The 20672-nt window shown below is 40.5% G+C and overlaps 1 protein-coding gene across 1 annotated transcript in view; it reads right to left on the reverse strand.

Moving 5' to 3' along the window:
• The window catches only part of LOC124595453 (methylcrotonoyl-CoA carboxylase subunit alpha, mitochondrial), a 119372-nt gene that overhangs the window by 60334 nt on the left and 38366 nt on the right, over positions 1–20672 (reverse strand). The window contains exons 6-7 of the mRNA XM_047134200.1: positions 18408–18620; positions 17122–17293 (exon numbers count right to left, since the gene is read on the reverse strand). Coding sequence (XP_046990156.1) covers positions 17122–17293; positions 18408–18620 — 385 coding nt within the window. The remainder of the gene's footprint in view (positions 1–17121; positions 17294–18407; positions 18621–20672) is intronic.

The following is a 20672-nucleotide window of genomic DNA, read 5'->3' on the forward strand; positions in this document are numbered from 1 at the left end:
CAATAAGTATTGTTTTCAGTCAAAATTTATTTTCATTTTTTGGGCAGCCTGTTGTTTCTGTTTTACATTTCAGGCAGGTGAAGACAACATTCTTTCAACTGTTTACTTCTTTGAGTGGCCAGAATTTTCCAGACTTTTTTTCTCTCCAAGCTTCTATTTTGTATATTTTCAATTCTGGTTCTTCTTGGAAACCTTGCTGAGCCCCAGGCTTTTTTTTTTTATTTTTAGGTATGTTTCATGTTCTGCTGCTTTATTTAGAAAATTGAAACAACAATTATGTAAAGCCAATGGCACATGGGACAAGTCAGCTAACGTTGACACGAGGCTCCAAGAGTTTTTTGACGTCACCTACTGCTGTTTCTTGATGAGGAGTCATTCTGTCACATGAAATACACAATAAATTCTGCACTATTTCAGCAACATGCCACGTAAAGCAGAACCAATGGGAAGGAAGAATGCTTTCTACATCACAAGCACAAAGAAGGACATTGTATTTGTCACGTTCAGCAGAAGCCCATATTCGATGGGTTTAATATTATATGTCACAGACTACAAATATATGCTATTTCTAAGCTATGAGTCGAATCTTTATCAGTACAAATTGTCATAATAAGATGTTGAGAAACATTATATTGGTGATTAAAGAATTCCCATATTTAGTTATTATTGTTATATAATTCGTGTGTTATGAGAGTAAGCCATTTTGAGGCAAATACCCGCTGAAGATTCATGAAAACACGTCATTCTTGTTGAGATCTGTCATAGTTAAATGTCAATAACATTTCAGTGATTAAAGCCATTAGAAGACTATAATGTAAAATATGCAGCCAACAGAAACCGAGTTTCAGCATAGCGTAGTTGGTTGAGGTGCCAAGATAAAACCAAAGATGGATCAATTTTTTTTCCATCTTTACTCCACATTGTGTTTGTCATGTTCAGCAGAAGCGCATATTGAGTGGGTTTTATATTATATGTTGTTGTTTTTGTTGTGGTCTTCAGTCCAGTCCAGAGACTGGTTTGATGCAGCCCTCCATGCTACTCAATCCTGTGCAAACTTCTCCATCTCCAAGTGACTACTGCAACTTACATCCTTCTAAATATGCTTGGTGTATTCATTTCTTGATCTCCATCTATGATTTTTGCCCTCCATGTTGCCCCCAATACTAAACTGGTGATCCCTTGATGCCTCAGAACATGTCCTACCAACCGATCCCTTCTTCGAGTCAAGTCGTACCACAAATTCCTCTTCTCCCCAATCCTGTTCAGTACCTCCTCTTTAGGTACACGATCTAACCATCTAATCTTCAGCATTCTTCTGTAGCACCACATTTCGAAAGCTTCTATTCTCTTCTTGTCTAAATTGGTTATTGTCCATGTTTCACTTCCATACATGGCTACACTCCATACAAATACTTTCAGAAAAGACTTTCTGACACTTAAATCTAGACTCGATGTTAACAAATTTCTCTTCTTCAGAAACGAATTCCTTGCCATTCCCAGGCTACGTTTTATATCCTCTCTACTATCAGTTATTTTGCTCCCCAAATAGTAAAACTAATCTACTACTTTAAGTGTCTCATTTCCTAATCTAAGTCCCTCAACATACACTGATTTAATTCGAGTACATTCCATTATCCTTGTTTTGATTTTGTTAATGTTCATCTTATATCCTCCTTTCAAGACACTGTCCATTCCGTTCAACTGCTTTCCAGGTCCTTTGCTGTCTCTGACAGAATTACAATGTCATCAGCAAACTTCAAAGTTCCATGGATTTTAATTCCTACTCTGAATTTTTCTCATTTCCTTTATTGCTTGCTCAATATACAGATTGAATAACATTGGGGATAGGCTGCAACCCTGTCTCACTCCCTTCCCAACCACTGCTACCTTTCCATGCTCCTCGACTCTTATAACTGCCATCTCGTTTCTGTACAAATTGTAAATATCCTTTCGCTCCCTGTATTTGACCCCTGCCACCTTCCAAATTTGAAAGAGAGTATTCCAGTCAGCATTGTCAAAAGCCTTCTCTAAGTCTAAAAATGCTAGAAACATAGGTTTGCCTTTCCTTAATCTATCTTCTAAGATAAGTGGTAGGGTCAGTATTGCCTCACGTGTTCCAACATTTCTATGGAATCCAAACTGATTCTCCTCAAGGTTGGCTTCTACCAGTTATTCCATTGATCTGTAAAGAATTCGTGTTAGTATTTTGCAGCCGTGACTTATTAAACTGATAGTTCGGTAATTTTTGCATCTGTCAACACTTGCTTTCTTTGGGATTGGAACTATTACATTCTTCTTGAAGTCTGAGGGTACTTCACCTGTTTCATACATCTTGCTCATCAGATGGTAGAGTTTTGTCATGGCAGGCTACCCCAAGGCTATTAGTCTAGAGGAATGTTGTCTACTCCCGGAGCCTTATTTAAACTTAGGTCTTTCAGTGCTCTGTCAAATTCTTCACGCATAATCATATCTCTCATTTCATCTTCATCTATGTCCTCTTCGATTTCCATAATATCGCCCTCAAATACATCACCCTTTTATAGACCGTCTACATACTCCTTCCACCTTTCTGCTTTCCCTTCTTTGCTTAGAACTAGTTTTCCATCTGAGCTCTTGATATTCATACAAGTGGTTCTCTTTTCTCCAAAGGTCTCTTTAATGTTCCTGTAGGCAATATCTATTTTACCCCTAGTGATGTATGCCTCTACATCCTTACATTTGTGCTCTAGTACTCTAGCCGTCCCCGCTTAGCCATTTTGCACTTCCGATCTCATTTTTGAGACGTTTGTATTCCTTTTTGCATACTTCATTTACTGCATTTTTATATTTTCTCCTTTCATCAATTAAGTTCAGTATCTCCTCTCTTACCCACAGATTTCTACTAGCCCTCGTCTTTTTACCAACTTAATCCTCTGCTGCCTCTACTATTTCATCTCTCAAAGCTATATGTCATAACAAAATGTTGCAAATGTCATATTGGTGGCTAAAGAATTTTCATATTTAGTTATTATCATTATATAATTCACATGTTATGAGAGTAAGCCATTTTTAGGAAACGACCCACTGAAGATTTATAAAAACATGTCATTCTTGTAAGGATTTGTCATAATTAAATATCAATAATATTTAACCCTTTGAAGACATTACAAGACTATAACATAAAATATGCAGCCACCAGGAGCTGAGTTTCAGCATAGCATAGTCGGTTGAGGCACCAAGTTAAAACCAAAAATGGATCAGGAGAGCATTCGCATCCCACTGTTCCAATTTTTTTTTTTCCTTCATTTTTTTCTAAAAGTTTGTGGGAGTTTCCCATAAAATTAACAGAAATAATTTCTGTAATATTTGATGTCATGTAAATACAAGAGTGCTACTTGTCAGGAGTTAAGTTTGTGAACATTTATAAGCTGATGTCTGAGAGCTGGGTTCTTAGGATGTGGCAGGATAAGGTTACGATTGTGGACGGGACCATAATCAGTTACTCTCGGTTGCACAACAAATATGTAAACTTTATTTAAAGAAATTAAAATTTTAAAACAATCTCTTAAAAAACAATTGACTGTATGATGGCTGAAGGCCTTATCACAAAAAAATTCCACAATTTTGGGGCCAAAGGACACCAACAATAACTTCAAACAACAAACGTCTGAAGTCCTGAATTAGAGGTCAGAAGAACAACTCCAAATAGCACTTATTAAGATAAATACTTTGTTTTAAAACAAACTTATTGTAACATGGCATAAGGCCTTATTTAGGAATCAGGACAAGTGGTTCTCAGCAATTGTTCCAGGGTCGGCATGGGGAGGTAACTCAAACACAAGGTAAGGTGAGACAGGCAGCCAAGAGTTGCACTCACATAACAGGATGGCAAATCAAACTAGGGGTAGCTTAAGCGCCGACCGACCAACTAACCAACCCACCTAACGTCCAATCACCAGTACAACGATGGAATACTTTTAGGCAAGGGCGAAGAGACAGACAGCACTACATCTTCAGAAAACACCAAACAGCAAAACAAGGCCAAAGGAAACACTAGAACCAAGGTAGACCTCCCAAAAATATGCACAGTACAATACAATAGGCTGTCGAACTACACACCGTGTCAGACAGCATCAACACGATGAGGAAAGGTACACTGCCAGAAAAATATGCTAACCTCCAGGGCAGATAACTGGGGCGTTAGAGGCCACAAGGCAGAAAATACCGCTGGTTGCACTTCACTAACAAGAATAATACTAAATTCAATGATGAATAACAAATAGAGAAAGATGGCTGCAATATTTCACCACCTTGAAACACTTCACTCGTTGCTGCCAGGCTCAGCGGCCCTGGGAGCAACAACCCACCAACCAAAGGCGAGGTCGCATTAGCAGTTAAATCTTTGCTCAACTGAAACATCCAAGGTATCGTGTGCAACGAAGTCGTCACTCTCGCAGCTACCCCTCCTCAATCTGGCAGTGGCAGCACACCGCCAGTGACCGCCGCTTGCCCTCGCGCTGCTCCACCCCAACTGAACTAATATCAGTTCCAAACTCCTCAGCAAATTCAGTACGCAGACAGCATTAAAATAACTGCTCATTCAAAACCACAAGATACACATGGATCCGGGAAAACAATTCCACCAACAACTCACAATATTAAAACCAGTCACTGTGAAACAACATGGATGAATTATAAGTCGGCATGAACACAGAGAAGACAGAAGTGGTCGGAAGACCAAATGCACGTCGTCTGCTGCGATAACCGACCGATCAAGCAACCAAAATCGTCCCCACTCAAGTCAGGCATGGGAAAGATCCCAGTATAAATCATCAACTGACAACTTATTGCCATGAGGTCACTTTGACAGGGGTCCTTGACGTGGTTGTGCACTCTCACGGCCACATCCTTCCGTCTGACAGTGCATGTGTGTTGACAGCGGCGGGCGAATACTGGCTGTCCAGACCTCACTGCTGCTCCATCCCAACTCAACTCGCTTGACACATGGTGGCCTGGAAATACTAGAGGCCACTACAAAGATGGTACCACAGTACGTGCTATCGATAAACGCTGCTGTTGCCACTCACGGACAGACAAGGCAAGCAAACGTAGTGGCACCAATGAACACACTAAGGAAATGAGACGCTGCTATCCCTATTACAAGGTGCCAAGCAACGAACAGCATCAACGCGAGTCGCACACGGCTCAATGTCCTTCCTGAATGAACATGTACTTTCATTTTTGTCTTATTACTCATTCACTGATACTGACATTTTTATTTATGTACACCACACCCAGAACAACATGACTAGCATACAATCTAGAAAGAAAATGTGCATTTTAATAGGTGTAAAAGATGAGCCAGACAGTAAGAGATTTTACTTTACTATATGAGCACCCAAACGGTAACTTCATTTTTCCATTGTGGCCAAGCCACGGCCGGCAGTGTTAGCTGCCTGTAAATTCTTTCATCCCACTTCTGATACCAGTTGTACAGGATGGGCGTATGGGCAGGCAGTGGGCGTAACGGAATAACAGTGTAATTTTTAGAGAAAGGCCATTTATTGGCTAAAGCATGATGAAAGGACCATACCGTATCATCCGGCTTACTTCACCAGTAAATGCGGAAATTCAGTTAGCGGAACGCACAGTGATCGTTCATTTTGACAGATTGAAACTGTGTAAAGGACCCGAGCCACCCCCACCTAACAGTGAAACCGGGCCTATTGCGCCAGTAGTTCCGCCCAATAAAGCAAGAAAGAAGGTAATACAACCGCCTAGACAGCAGCGTAGGTATGCTCTAAGGTCAAACCCCTATGATTTACATTCCAGAGAGTAGTTATGAGATGGTATGTAAACAGTTGGAAAAGTCCTGCATGCAGCAAGAGAATCAATTGACGGAAAACACCGTCATTACTATACCTTTAATTAAGTTGTGCATGTTAGTTATAAGTGGACATAAGAATTGGCAACCATTGGTAATAGAATTTATGATGTCACATATTAATGGAAGTGATTAAAGTTATGTAACCATTTTGTCTTGTCATTTAACGTCTCCAGTAATGTTATTGTAGCAGTCAAGAATTAAAAACACAAACATTCTTTAATCATGGAATTAAGGGGAAAGTTGTCCTAGTCAAAAGAACACGTAGAGAAAGAATCAGTTAATCTTGTATATATCAAAGGGATTCACATTTCACCTGTTAATTTAGTGAATAGTGCACGAACACAGCTATTAAAGCTTTACCATAAAAACATGATAGTTACTCACCTTCATAACTGCCAGTAGATCAATGACTACATACTGCCATCTACCTGTCATTTGAAATACGCCCTATTACATGTATGTTTTGATAAATGATCACACAACGATAACAACATGAATAAGTACGTCCAAGTTAAACAACAATTAGGTTACTCTAAAGTAAAAGGAGTCTTCCTCAAGTGCTATTTTATTGTTTTCATGATGCGATGTTGAACGGACAACAAGGTAAGTTCTTTTACTTGGTACCACGTATTTCTGTATATTCCACGGAAGGAGTGCGCGAATACCGCCGCTGTTGTCTACAGCTGTTCACATGCGCCGAGCCCCACGCCTCCCTGTCAGTTGGCGACGCGGCCCCCTTCCCTTCCCTCCCTCCTGTCCGCAGAGCGAGCGGCCATTGCAGTTCCCCCTTCCCCACCCACCGCCACTGTCTTTGGCGCGTGCAGCATCTGCACCTTTCCCCTCGCCCCTCCTCACCACCCTACCATCGCCCTGTAGGCCACGTGTGTTGGCCACGCTACACCTTCGTACATTCGTACGTTGCAGCTTAAACAGCAAACCTACAGGGATAGTTATAGAAATAAATTCACCAGCTCAATATTGCCCTGCAGATTTTACTAGCCTGATCTAAAGATGGGGATCTATTTGTGTTGTCGGAGAGAGAACTTTTCCTGGTACGCATTGTCATCAGGATTAGTAACCATCAGCATTAGTAAACGTTGGAATTTCAGGTCGATCTCCGGCTATCTTGTATCACCACCACGGTTAATAAACGGATCTATATGGCGTCAAGAAAGCCAGCACTTGCCGCTATGTGTGTCCTGTAAATGACCGCTGTGTGTGAAATGCATTTGCCAAGGAGTTGGGTTTGGAATGCCATCGCAAAATACACTTTATCTAGAGGCCCAACACCTGCCAGTTACCGAAATTTTAGAAGAAATGTTTAAGTAAAATAATTGGAACCCGATAGTTTTGGACCTCTAGCGATTGAAGTTATTAGAGTCCCTTAGAAAAGAACATCCTCCATGCATAACTGTCGTGAACAACATAAGATAACTCCGGAAGGAAATTTTGTGACTGTACCGAGAGATTAACTCCACGCATAGCAAGACAACGGACCCAGTGTGAACGCCAGTTCTGCCGCCGAGCCAGTGAAACCGGATGCAGCCGTACTGTCAGCTGTGCTGTCAGCAACTTACAATCTCATGAGCACGACGCATGTCACACCTTAGCACCTCAAGCTGCATTGAATCTCAACACAGAAATACTTAACCACTGTATAACGAACCCTTTGAATAAATTTATGCACATTGTCAACAGTAAGGAACTTACTTTGCTCCCTACACACTTTTTACATGACAAATGAACTCTAATTTTATTATAAACCAAAGCACCGACAGGTAAGTCATATCGACGTCTTCCGAGATTCAACTAGCTTCGTCGAGCCGCCAATAATGATTATATGGAAGCAGGTAGGTGAGAGAATAAACAAAAGGAACAATAAATACACACCGGAATGATTGGTTGGGTGACTGATAATCACAAATATTTGCAAAAACAAATCAACACAGCAAACAGCATATCACATGTTTAATAATTATTGGTCTGTTCATTGAAGGAGACACAAAACCACTTTTCATCAGAATTCTGTTAAAGGAAGTATTAACGTGACATTACACTATTCCACAGCATTACACACAACACTGCCATGACTTAACGACAGTTTCCCTGTTGGTAGAAGTACCAAAGACTATTAGTTGGCATGAAAATATAAATGAGGGCATAAAGGAATACCAGGGGATACTTGCATTCATTTTGCTACAGAATATAACTGGAGGATAAGGCAGTTTTGTATAAAGGCAATAATATCTTGAACTTTTGCTTTTGTTGCGGTTTTGCAACCGCTTGTATCACTATGATGAGTTGCCAATTACTTATGTCAAATTGCTTGTGTCTAATTGATTATGTCCAATTACTTATGTCCAATTACTTACATCCAATTAGTTATGTCTAATTACTTATTCGATGTATTATTTTTACTATTGTTCATTTTGCCCAGGTCTTATTTATGCTATAATCAAATGCTTAGACAGTTTTAGCTAGAGTTTGCCAGCACCAGTAATTTAGTATTTGTATCAACCTAGTGCTTCCATGTGTCACTGTGTTACTATATTGATGAGGATAATCATTTTGTAGGACTTCAAGTATGCTAGAGTAAGTTCCCGAGTACTGCCAATTATTTGTTTAGTAATAATGATGTCTTAGGTAATAAATTGTTTTGGAAGGGTAATTTAGGATGTAACCATACTTTATTATCATTTGTATTTGATTGTTTATCTGGAGGGACATACCACATGCCTACCCCCGTTATAGATAACGTAAACAGAGTGAATCACACCCACAGAACGAGCAAGCTTTGGCCATATACATAGTCTGTCGGATGAACAAGAGAACCACACCCGCAGGGGCACGTACCTTACGTGACGCGAATGGCGATCGCGCGGAACCCTAGCTGTCTATGTCATTTCTACACTTTTCCATTTCGCGACATAGTCCATCCTACCCACTTTCATCTTTCACTTATCAACAAGACAACACATGAAGAGCCATGCACCACCCACATGGGCACATACCTTACATGACGCGGTTGGCACCCGCGCGAACCCTTAGCTGTCTGTGTCGTTTCTTCACTTTTCCATTTCGCGACATAGTCCATCCTACCCACTTTCATCTTTCCTCTCTCAACACAACACATGAAGAATCATGCACCACCCGCAAGGGCACGTACCTTACATGACGCAGCTGGCACCCGCGCGGTCCCTCAGCTGTCTGTGTCGTTTCTTCACTTTTCCGCTTCGTGACATAGACCGTTCTAACCACTTTCATCTTTCAACTATCAACAGAACAATACATGAAGAGTCATGCACCATCCGCAGGGGCACGTACCTTACGTGACACGGCTGGCACCTGCACAGTCCCTCAGCTGTCTGTGTCGTTTCTTCACTTTTCCGTTTCGCGACATAGTCCATCCTACCCACTTTCGTCTTTCCTCTTTCAACACAACACATGAAGAGTCATGCACCACCCGCAGGGGCACGTACCTTACGTGACGCGGTTGGCTCCCGCGAGGACCCTTAGCTGTCTGTGCCGTTTCTTCACTTTTCCGTTTCGCGACATAGTCCATCCTACCCACTTTCGTCTGTCAGCTTTCAACAGACACAAAACTATTCAGCCCAGACTTTAATTTTTCATGTCGAAGAAGAGTTCACGAGAGCAGTGTTCCGTGCTCTCTCACAACAGCTGATCATGCACCATCAGATGTGAACCGCGTCTAGCCCGCAGCTAAACGCCAGTAAGCGGAAATCTCTGTTCAGAACCTTGAGCCTTCTTTGACACTATTTTTCCGTTGTATTTTCCGAAGGAATACCGACTATTGAAGTAGTAGCATTTAACTGTATGACGTGTGCCAGGACACTGCGATATAACCAAGGATAGACGGAGTTTGAGCAACCAGCTGGGCCCGAGGAGGCCAGCACTACGGAGTTATAGAGACGGCAAGTTTAGTCGCAAAATGTTGAGAGGATGAAGACAGCGAATTTGGTCGCAAAGTAAAGTTAGTCACAAGATGTTGAGAGGATAAAGACGGTGAATTTGGTCACACAGCAAAGTTTTGTTTTAAGTGAGAGAAGTCGTGTTTTAGAAAGAAGTAAGTAGCAGCTATCTTGGAGTCGCAGAATTGTCATTTACACAGTTAAGTAGGTGATAACGTCGTGTCAATGATGCGCCATGCACTATAGCTTCATAAAGGAAAAGTCCTTCAGAAATTACACTCAACTTAGTCTTTTATAATCCAATTCCTTACGCTTTCTCTCCACTATGGAAATCTCTAGATTCCCTTCAAGTTTTATTTTTCTCCTCTTGTTAGCAACAGCCTTGACATCCAATGACACAATCTACGCCCCACCTGCACCAAACTGGTGTAACTTTTCTTTCTCAGTTTCACTTGATGGTGTTTTGCAAATATATTGACGCATGAGAAACTTCCTCTCACAATGTGAACGTTATTGCAGTTAGATGGTCAGCCCACAGTTACATGTAACTTTGTTTGTTTAGTGATATGGAATATGCAGTAAATTTAATATATTTGTGTACCTCATTTTTATATTTTCATGTTAATATAACAATTATGGTTGGAGTCAAATGGATTTCATAGGAACTCTGTTATGAACTAATTTACTAATGGATAATGTGATTTTAATCAGAACCCACTGTAACAACGCATCTAACGTGATGTCACGAGTAATCCCACTTCTATTTTGTTGGTCACCTGTAAATAAACCATATCGATTATGCATATCTATTCCCCTTTATTCAGTAATGCTATACCCTTTTTGTGACATTAATATTAGTCACTTTGGAGCACATAAATATGCTCATCAGGTGCAGGAGCCCAAGAATATGTGGAGAGAGTGTAAAACACAGACAGCGCAGTGAACATTGTCGGTAAGCTTTATCTCTCTCTCGCTCTTACACCTGACGCTTGCTTCCTGCGTCGCGCACATGCGCACTGCGTGCGTGCGGCATTGGACAGTCGTTGACCCCTCAGGTGCCGCGTGCAGCTCTGACGCGGCGCTGCCCTTGGAAGTTATCTGCCGCGTGCTTTTCTGACGCAGCGTGAGATTCGGCCTTGCAGTCAGCTGCCATTCTGACGTAGCCTCCGTGCAGATCTTTGGCAAACGGTTCCTGTCGGAACACCACTTATAACCTTCAGTGCCACTATGGCTTACTCAGTATTCACGCCCCTTTAATTATGTTTTTTATACCTCGGATTCGTGATTGCCTGCTTTACCTAATAAATCAAATGATCACCTCCAATCGTCAATTGATGACTTGCTAGAACATGAAAAAGGACAAATTTCTTACATTCACCTGTTGGCACACTTAAATTAATGGCAAACAGCCACGAACTAAACAAAAAATAGAAAACAAGAACCTATCAGGCATGTGCCCTCCCTTAGTTTTAAGAGTGCAATTCTAATATCACCTAATGTGGAAAAACTAGTGTAGTGTAGTGAAGTGTTCCCTTAGTGATAACTCCCCTTTTTAAAGTGTTTGTAACGTGTGGACCTCCCCTCATACACTCCCTGCGCTGAGTTCCAGTGCACGGACCTGGCCATGGCCACACCCCCTTCCCGCCGGCAGCCTGCGCGCTGACCGCTGAGGACAACACACCACGCCGCCTCGCGCTGGTCGCCCTCTCCGTGACTCATCAGTGGTGATATGTTTACATTTTCAACTTATTTAAACAAAAGCAAAAGAAAAGACTTTTTTACCTCGTCTTAGCAACAAGAACACTTAGCATGTTTACCTAATTCACACTGTTATGTTTTGTTCTAATTTTGTTTTGATATTCTATGATATTTTATGATGTTCTGATGTTTTACGATGTTTTGATGTTTTATGATGATTCTTGTATACACACAATACTGTTGACATGTGTAAGCCCCCTTGCGACCCTTAGGAGGTCTTTAGAGTATCTATACCCTCCCATAGATTAAGACCCCTGCCGTCTTCCATAAGGGCCATTCTTACTCAAGTGATGTTTACTTTGTTTTGCAAGCTAAATTTGTGTACATTCAAATAATAATTACATTGAGCGAATTCACATACGTTCTCCGCTCCCACGGAAGGGGGAGGAGTGTAGAGGATGAGCCAGACAGTAAGAGATTTTACTTCACTATATGAGCACCCAAACGGTAACTTCATTTTTCCATTGCGGCCAAGCCACGGCCGGCAGTGTTAGCTGCCTGTAAATTCTTTCATCCCACGGTCTAGTAACACAAAGTCAGCACCAATAAAGGGCACCTTGATCACGCGCTTCTCTCATGTGCTTACGAGGTAACGCCGCCCCAGGCGTTGCTTACCAGACAACGCTCTAGAAAGTTCCATGCCGCCCGCACGGTTTACTCGTCCTGACCAATCAGGGCGGAGGAAGCCACGTGATGCGTCGAATATACCCAGCCGCCCATCGCCGGGCCCTCGCCTCTTGTATTCTTGCTCACCCGAGAGTCGGATGCGCGCCCTGTAGCATTGAACATCTCCCGCTTCTCCCGGTGCTGCGGCACTGTGGACTTAGTTTTGGCAGACAACAACTTTCGGTAGCTTCGCGAACAATGTTCGCAAAATTCTAAGTTCTGGCTCACCCTCACCTCCCTAGGCCTATGTAGCCACTTTCATCATGCTTTAGACAATAAATGGCCTTTCTCTAAAAATTACACTATTATTCCATAACGCCCACCGCCTGCCCATACGCCCATCCTGTACACAGGGCTAATGAAAGAATTCTATGTGTGTCAATTTTTGTGAACAAATTGTATTCTTACGTTAGCTCTATTAAAATGTACATTTTCTTTCTAGACCATACACTAGTCATGTTGTTCTGTATGTGAGATATGTTGATTAAGATTTCATCATTGTGAAAGATTATTTTCAGTACTTTCAATACGGAAAAGAATCCATTCCCATAACTGAAGAATGATGTGAGTACATGATGGTTACTGTGTGGGACTAATGTCACTGGATCTCTGCAGGAGGCAACTGAAATACGACATGCCCAGACAATCTGCACCTGCAGCTTGTCACAATTCCCTGCAGTACAGTGACAGCAAGAATGAGTGGTGATGAGATGGACTTAGGACAACAGTGGGGCAAGAAGAACACGCTTGGCTTCTTCCAGAAGGACACCAGCTTGAGAAGATCGCAGTATTGATCAACTGGCACTGACGAATAGAAGGATGACCACAGCTGAAACCCAGGCAGTGTGTCACCAATAACCACCTAGAACAGATTACTGGAAGCTGGGTTTAGACCTAGGGTTGCTATGTGCTGTTTTCCACTGACACCATACCACAGACAACAGAGACTTGCATAATGTAGACCCAGAGTCACCTGGGACAATGAATAATGTGTGGTGTTCGGCAATTAGTCTCACTTCTGTTTTCTGTGGTCAGACTGATGTTAACATTTCCATAGACAATCTGGTGAAGCATCACAGGAAATAGCAATTCTAGAGACAAGTACTTTTCAAACTCATGGAATCACTGTGTGGAGTGCTATTTGATGCGACTGTAATTGATGATGGAAAGTTAAATGCTCAGCAGTGTCCAGCAAGAATGATAATCCCTATTGTCACACACTTCTTGAGAGAACCAAATGGAGCATTTAAGATTCCACATCGCAGTTCACACCACAAATGTCTCACGGACTGTATGGATCCTTGATGGGCCACTCTAGTTCATCCATAGAAAAAGACTGGGATGCAACGGGAAGACATGTATTTTCGTACTAGTCTCTAGTTATCAGTTTTCATGAACTGACACAGCATGTATTTCAGGCATGGCAAGAAATTCCTGTAGATTGTTTGCTTCCAGGACACAATGACCACAAGAATGTATTTGTGCTCATGAAGCTCACACCTCTTACTGATGTTGACGATCGACATTAGTTTTGAACGGAATGAAGGCTTAATAATTTAATGCCTGTTCTGTGATGGGTTTATAAATGTCAGACCAGTTCTCAATGGCATAACATTCTTCATTTCCATTAGTGTATTTGCATCACGTGTGTATGATGTATAACAATTCACAGTCGTGGAATCAATAAAAAAAACTGCCCTTTCTCCCTTACATCCACCTATACTTAATAGACGTACTGTGAAGCTGTTAGTCTAGGTCTGTTGGCTAATGACATGTGCATTCCAACTTATTTTTGGATTTGGAAAAATCTGGTTGATATATTCTAATTTTTCCCCTATTGGCAATGTTTTTCATACAACTTTAACTTTCTTCATATTTTGTTTCCACATACATCTGTGATTTTTATCAAATACAGTTTTTTTTTAATTTATCAATTATTAGCAGACAGCTGTTACAACAGAAGTCGTGTTTCTGTCCATACAAAGTGTGGAATGACTCCTCCTTCCACCTGACACCTCTCCTTTCATTGGTTTCAAAAACAATATACTGAATTGAGTCTTTCTCATTTATGTCTTTTAACATGCCTGATTCGCCTGTTTCTGTTCCAGCAGCTTGTAAGTTTGTGTTTGTCACTAAGAACACAAACACTCAAGGTGCCATACAACATTTAGCTGAAAAGATTTATGGAAATATTTCTGTAATTTTACATACAAATTATTTACATTTCATTTCATGCAGTCCAAAGAACTGAGAATAATAACTACTGCTTCTCAACACATGCATTCTTTATGCATTCTTGAATGAAATTCGTAGAAACAATATTTCTCACTTTCCAACCAAGAGCTCAGTGCACAGAATGAGCACTGAGAATGAGAACACTTTGCTGCAGAAATTTATGCACCGATTAGGAACACACATTTTCAATAACTTGCTAGCAACCACAAACATTTTAGCTGCTAACTAAGTATAAGTTAAGATGGGTCTAAATGATTTATTGATGGCTAACTTCTTCCACTCCACTGACATATTTCTGAACAGAACCAATTAATGTATATATTGTTAACTACTTCACAAACATGAAGGATATGAAATATCGGACTACTGCACATTTTCAGCACAGTAATGTGATCTCTGTAAGTAAACTGCTTCTTTATGACAGACAGCTATGACAGCCTAGGAGCTATTTAGTAAAAACCAGTATGAACACATTTAAATGTTTATCACATTTTTCATCTTAACTTTTAGTGTTTAAAATGTTTGACTTATCCACCATCCTTGTGGACCATTTCACTTAACCCTTTCGCAGACCATGAGGGACACACTTATCTGTCAGAGCAGTTATAGCAATAACTGTCCAAACCACTTAGGCATGTGTTCAGGTAAATCAGTCATGATAGCATATGAATTATTGATACTCGTGTAACTCTTAACAACAAGCATTTATTAACTGATACATGTTAATGATAAGACTTACAAAATGCAATAAATTTTTACTCCAGGCACAATGTTTCCCTATTTGCAAAGGATTGTTGACAGACAAAACAAACTAACTGCCAATTCCAAGATACGAGTGCCTACTGTGGCTGGCAAGTGAACTCATGACAGCTAAAAAACACAGTAGGTGACTTTTATTTGCTGCATACTAGTAACTGTATTTCTTTTCTGCATTAATGAGAATATATCACACATCTTCTGTACGTTCCTGGCATCTAATGGCAGTCCACTGTACCAAGTGTAATTTCTGTTTGTTGTGAAATGCAGCTTCAAAGGCCATGAAAAGTATACATCACACCAAATAACATTTTTTAAAAAGTTCTTGGGGAGAATACTTATCACCAAAGCATTCTCTCAAAGAGGCTTGGGAAAAATATGTACCACAAAACTATTATGTCTTTTGAGAACCTCAATATACATACTTACCACCAAATATCTCATGGCAGTAAATTGTATCATATGTATAGAAAGTGTTACGAATCAGTTCCTGTTGTCACTAGTGTAGTCAGAAAAAGTTGCTTCATTCCTGTAGGAAACACATTTACCATCAAAATAACAGCTCACTAAAGAACCATGGGAGGTGAGCTGCTAAAATAATAATAATAATAATAATAATAATAATAACGTCTGAGAAAGAAAAGAAATAATAATAATAATTACACCTGCTAAAGGGAAAAAGGGTTAAGATCAACAGAAGGAACATAAGCTTATCAATTCTGTAGTTATGCAGCATGTATTTTTGACTTTCTGATTTGTTCCATACCCTTGAGCAATCCCTCACTGTGGAAAGAAGCCTTGTGTCTAGTATAATGCAGCATCCCTTCTCTGTAAAACACATCAATGAAGTTCCAAGGATATTTTAAATTTCCTTCTAACCAGTGCCACAAGTAATTCAAGTATAAAATGAGGCCACAGAAGCATTCAGTGGTTTCTAATGTTGACAATGGTAGAGGTCATCATAGCTCAAATTTTTTACTTTCATTTAAAGTAACAAGAATACTGAGTATTTTTCGTATGAAGAGAGACAATTATGTGAAACACTAATGTGTGTCCAACCTTTCCATTTGCCAAATGTAGTGTATGAACATAACACTAAAAATCTTGAGTGCCAAGGAATATACAGGGTGATTCAAAAAGAATACCACAACTTTAAAAATGTGTATTTAATGAAAGAAACGTAATATAACCTTCTGTTATACATCATTACAAAGAGTATTTAAAAAGGTTTTTTTTCACTCAAAAACAAGTTCAGAGATGTTCAATATGGCCCCCTCCAGACACACGAGCAATATCAACCCGATACTCCAACTCGTTCCACACTCTCTGTAGCATATCAGGCGTAACAGTTTGGATAGCTGCTGTTATTTCTCATTTCAAATCATCAATAGTGACTGGGAGAGGTGGCCGAAACACCATATCCTTAACATACCCCCACAAGAAAAAATCGCAGGGGGTAAGATCAGGGCTTCTTGGAGGCCAGCGATGAAGTGCTCTGTCACGGGCTGCCTGGCGGCCGATCCATCGCCTCGGGTAGTTGACGTTCAGGTAGTAACGGACAGATAAGTGCCAATGTGGTGGCGCTCCATCCTGCTGAAATATGAATTGTTGTGCTTCTTGTTCGAGCTGAGGGAACAGCCAATTCTCTAACATCTCCAGATACTGTAGTCCAGTTACAGTAGCACCTTCGAAGAAAAAGGGACCAAAAACTTTATCGGCTGAAATGGCGAACAAATGTACAACTAAATGAAACTTTATAGCTCCCTTAATTCGCCGACAGACAGTGCTTAGCTCTGCCTTTTGTCGTTGCAGAGTTTTAAATTCCTAAAGTTGTGGTATTCTTTTTGAATCACCCTGTATTTTTCAACTCATACGCTTCCATAGGCTGATAAAATTTCTTTCTGCACTCACCTGTTTCAACACGTACATCTGTTTCTGGTACAGGAGTTGATAAATAAAGCAATGGACCTGCCCCCGGTAAAAAGTTATTGTTGGGATTTTCAGCATAAATTCGAGCTTCAAAAGCGTGACCATTTAACTTAATTTCATCCTGTTTAAGAGGTAATTCTTCTCCCCCAGCAACCTGTTATGCAAATTTGACTGTATTATACACACAGAAGAATACGTACAAACGACATATCATAGAGACACACAAACAAGAGATAATTCGCATACAAAATACGAGATCTCCAACACTAAATTAAAATGAATCATTGTGCTTTAAAATGAAGACATACTATAAAATAAGACTGCAATAAAATGTGTGTTCTTTGACAGGTTCACATACTTAAGTTAAGGGATCTTAAAGATCCACAAAAAAAACTTATCATAGTGACACTGCACATACCAGCTGTAGTAGGTCAACACTGAAACATGGGACATACATGGCACACTATTACAGAACTCCTTAGTGTCACTTCAACAGTCATTGTGAGCAAAAGTCTAGGATACAGTGGTACCGAGTGTGTGCTGTTTGTGTTGGGCACATGGTATTCAAATCACAGGGAAGCAGGCTGGCACAGTGATGACATCTGGATTAGTTATACATAACCATATCATTGGCAGAACAGAGGGAACCTTATATTAGTGCATCATGTCATTAAAAACAGAAAGGGCAAGGATGGGGAAGGAAACTGGTTGTGTTCTCTTAGAGATCTTAATCCCAGCAGTTGTCGTAACTGACTTATTGAAATAATGGGAAACCAAAACCTGGATCGTTGGACAGGAGTCTGAGTCCATTCCAAACAAATGTGAGTCCAGTGTTACAAGCACAGCACAATCTCACTCAGTGATGACCTCCAGGAGATCCTTGCCAGGCGATGAGTGGTGTCGCTACAAGCCATACCGACATGCCGATTGATAGTGTAGGGACTGATCGTGCACTCAGTATTGTCAAGAGAGGGTTCACATGAAGTATTGACATTCTGTGTCACCAATAAAGGGACACAATGCAGGGTGCCATCCACAGCTGATGACCAAAGGCCAAATTTTCTAATGTACTCCATATCCGTAACATTGTACCATGTGTTACAATATTGCAAAGGCATCTCTTAGTGTACACATTATTGTTGTGCCTCGTGTTTTATGGATCTTGAAAACCCCTTGACATGTGGGATAATGTGTAGATTAGGCCCATGAATATACCATAACAGGGGAAGCAACTTAGGAAGATAACCATGATATTCCATACACATTACCTTGATCTGCCATTCAACAAGATCGGTGTCAGTTATCATTTCAGTTATAGGATGCTCCACTTGCAGTCGAGTATTCATTTCCATGAAATGAAAAGAATGGTTGTGCCTGTCAAGAATGAATTCCACAGTTCCAGCACCAACATAACCCACGGCCTGTGCTGCTCGAACAGCTGCTGCACCCAGTTCCATACGAAGCATATCTGAAATTCCAGGCTGTTCCAGTTGCAGAAATATTAGAAGAAACATTTATACGTGAGCCTGGCTTATGAATAATATAACAAACTGACTCTTTAATAAGCAGACAATATTATGTGTTTGATATTTTTAAAATTTTAATTTATGAAAAGGAAAAGTGCCATATAGCGGTGATGCTGAGTCATGGGTAGGCACAACAAAAACAGTCACAAATAAAGTTTTCAGCCTATAAGACCTTCGTCAAAAGTACACACACACACACACACACACACACACACACACACACACACACACACACGTTGCAGTCATGTGTGTGAGCTGCGGTTGCATTTGTGTGTGTGTGTGTGTGTGTGTGTGTGTGGGCGCGCGCGCGCGGACTCAGCATCTCTGCTATAGGGTGTGTGGCAACTTTCCTTTTCATCATATTGTTACATCCCTTCCTGGATTTTCCATTGTTACATTTTAATTTTTTATATATTTGTTTAAGTCATGTTTCAGCTTAACGTAACAAAAGAAAAATGAGAATGAATGTTTGGTGGATGCCAAACAGTCAAAGTAGAATTAGAAGTTAGTTAATTTACTAAACTGTCTTTAAAGGAATCATCTAAGAATAACAGAATAATAACTGTGATTAAGTGACTATTACTCACTCAAACTTTGTTTACTTCTTAGAAGCTTTTCTTTTCCTCAGCAATTATCTGACTTGTTACTACATTCGTCAAGATTAAATCTTGATAGTTACAGCACAGTCCACAGTTATTTACAGCTCCTGAGTTTAGCTGAATGACATTTCCTTAGCACTTCTATCACTCCCACATTTGTACAAATACTGAGCTATGCACACCATAACGAAAGCATGTGCAACAGTAACTAATCATAATACGTCATTGGAGACTTTACTATTAAGTTGATCACTCATGTGATTAGCGACATTGAAAAGGCATAGCCACTGATGGATTGCTGACATAAACCATTTCAAAATGGAATAAAATTTGTTAAAGCCACTGTATCACGTTACTATTAATCTTAACAGTTCAACACTATACACGTCAACTGCTGCAGCTACCATTCTTAGCAGGTGCCTGCAATTGCCACCACCACTCCGTTCCTCCACACCCACCCACCCCCTTCCAGTCCCGACACAAATCCATTTGACGTTGAAACACTTAATTCTCATTGGTTCATCGGAGTAATCATAACTATATCTGACACACACACCATTCTTTACTTTACTTTCATCTTTATATATGACACTGATGTCTTTCTGACTTTACCCCATGTTTTGCATCAGTTCTGCTTGTTCTTTGCTGTCAATAATTTACTTCCACCACTATATTCACAATCCATTTCAGAGTGTCTTCTTCATTTCCGTGCTCTTTCATATTTCATTGACCATTTTCTTGCCTCTTCACAGTTTTCAAAGGCTTTGAATTGTTCTCATTAAAGTAACACAGTCAAGCATAACAAACACATTTTGAAACTGAAGGCTCACTGAACAGAAACTGGGATGCTTTAAAGAGAACTGAATAACTAACTGCAAAAATTAGATAGGAAAAGAGAAATAATGGCATCTTTATACAGAAAGATTATGACAAAATTCAACTCTTTCTAAATTTAAAAATGTCCCCCAGAAAATGGACAACTGCCACAAAGATTACCGGATGACACGCATATGGAAAGTAAAGCAACTAAGTGCAAACAGGAATAATGATGGAACACAACAGTTAATCAAAATGAAACATCACTTGGGAACGATTGTCTAAGACTGGTGAGCCGTGCTGCAGCTCACGTTGGTGCTGTTCGTAGGTTTCCACCCTCTGTTGGAGGCCAGACAGTTTCGATTAGGTGGCATGGTTGCGGTTGTCTTCTTCTCGTGTTGACTGGCACCACTCATTTCATAAGGGTTGCCTGTCCGCTAGTGGCAGCAGCGGCAGTTATTGATATGTAGTTGTTGTTTGTCCATGTCGTATGAGTGTGGCAGTTCGGTTGGGGCCTCAGGAGGAGCCAGGTCTGCGCAGTGCGGGAACTCGCCGGGATCACTGGCAGTGCGCATGGTCTGCCGCATAGAAG

This window comes from Schistocerca americana, chromosome 2 (genome assembly GCF_021461395.2).
Source record: "Schistocerca americana isolate TAMUIC-IGC-003095 chromosome 2, iqSchAmer2.1, whole genome shotgun sequence".
NCBI classification, from domain to species: domain Eukaryota; kingdom Metazoa; phylum Arthropoda; class Insecta; order Orthoptera; family Acrididae; genus Schistocerca; species Schistocerca americana.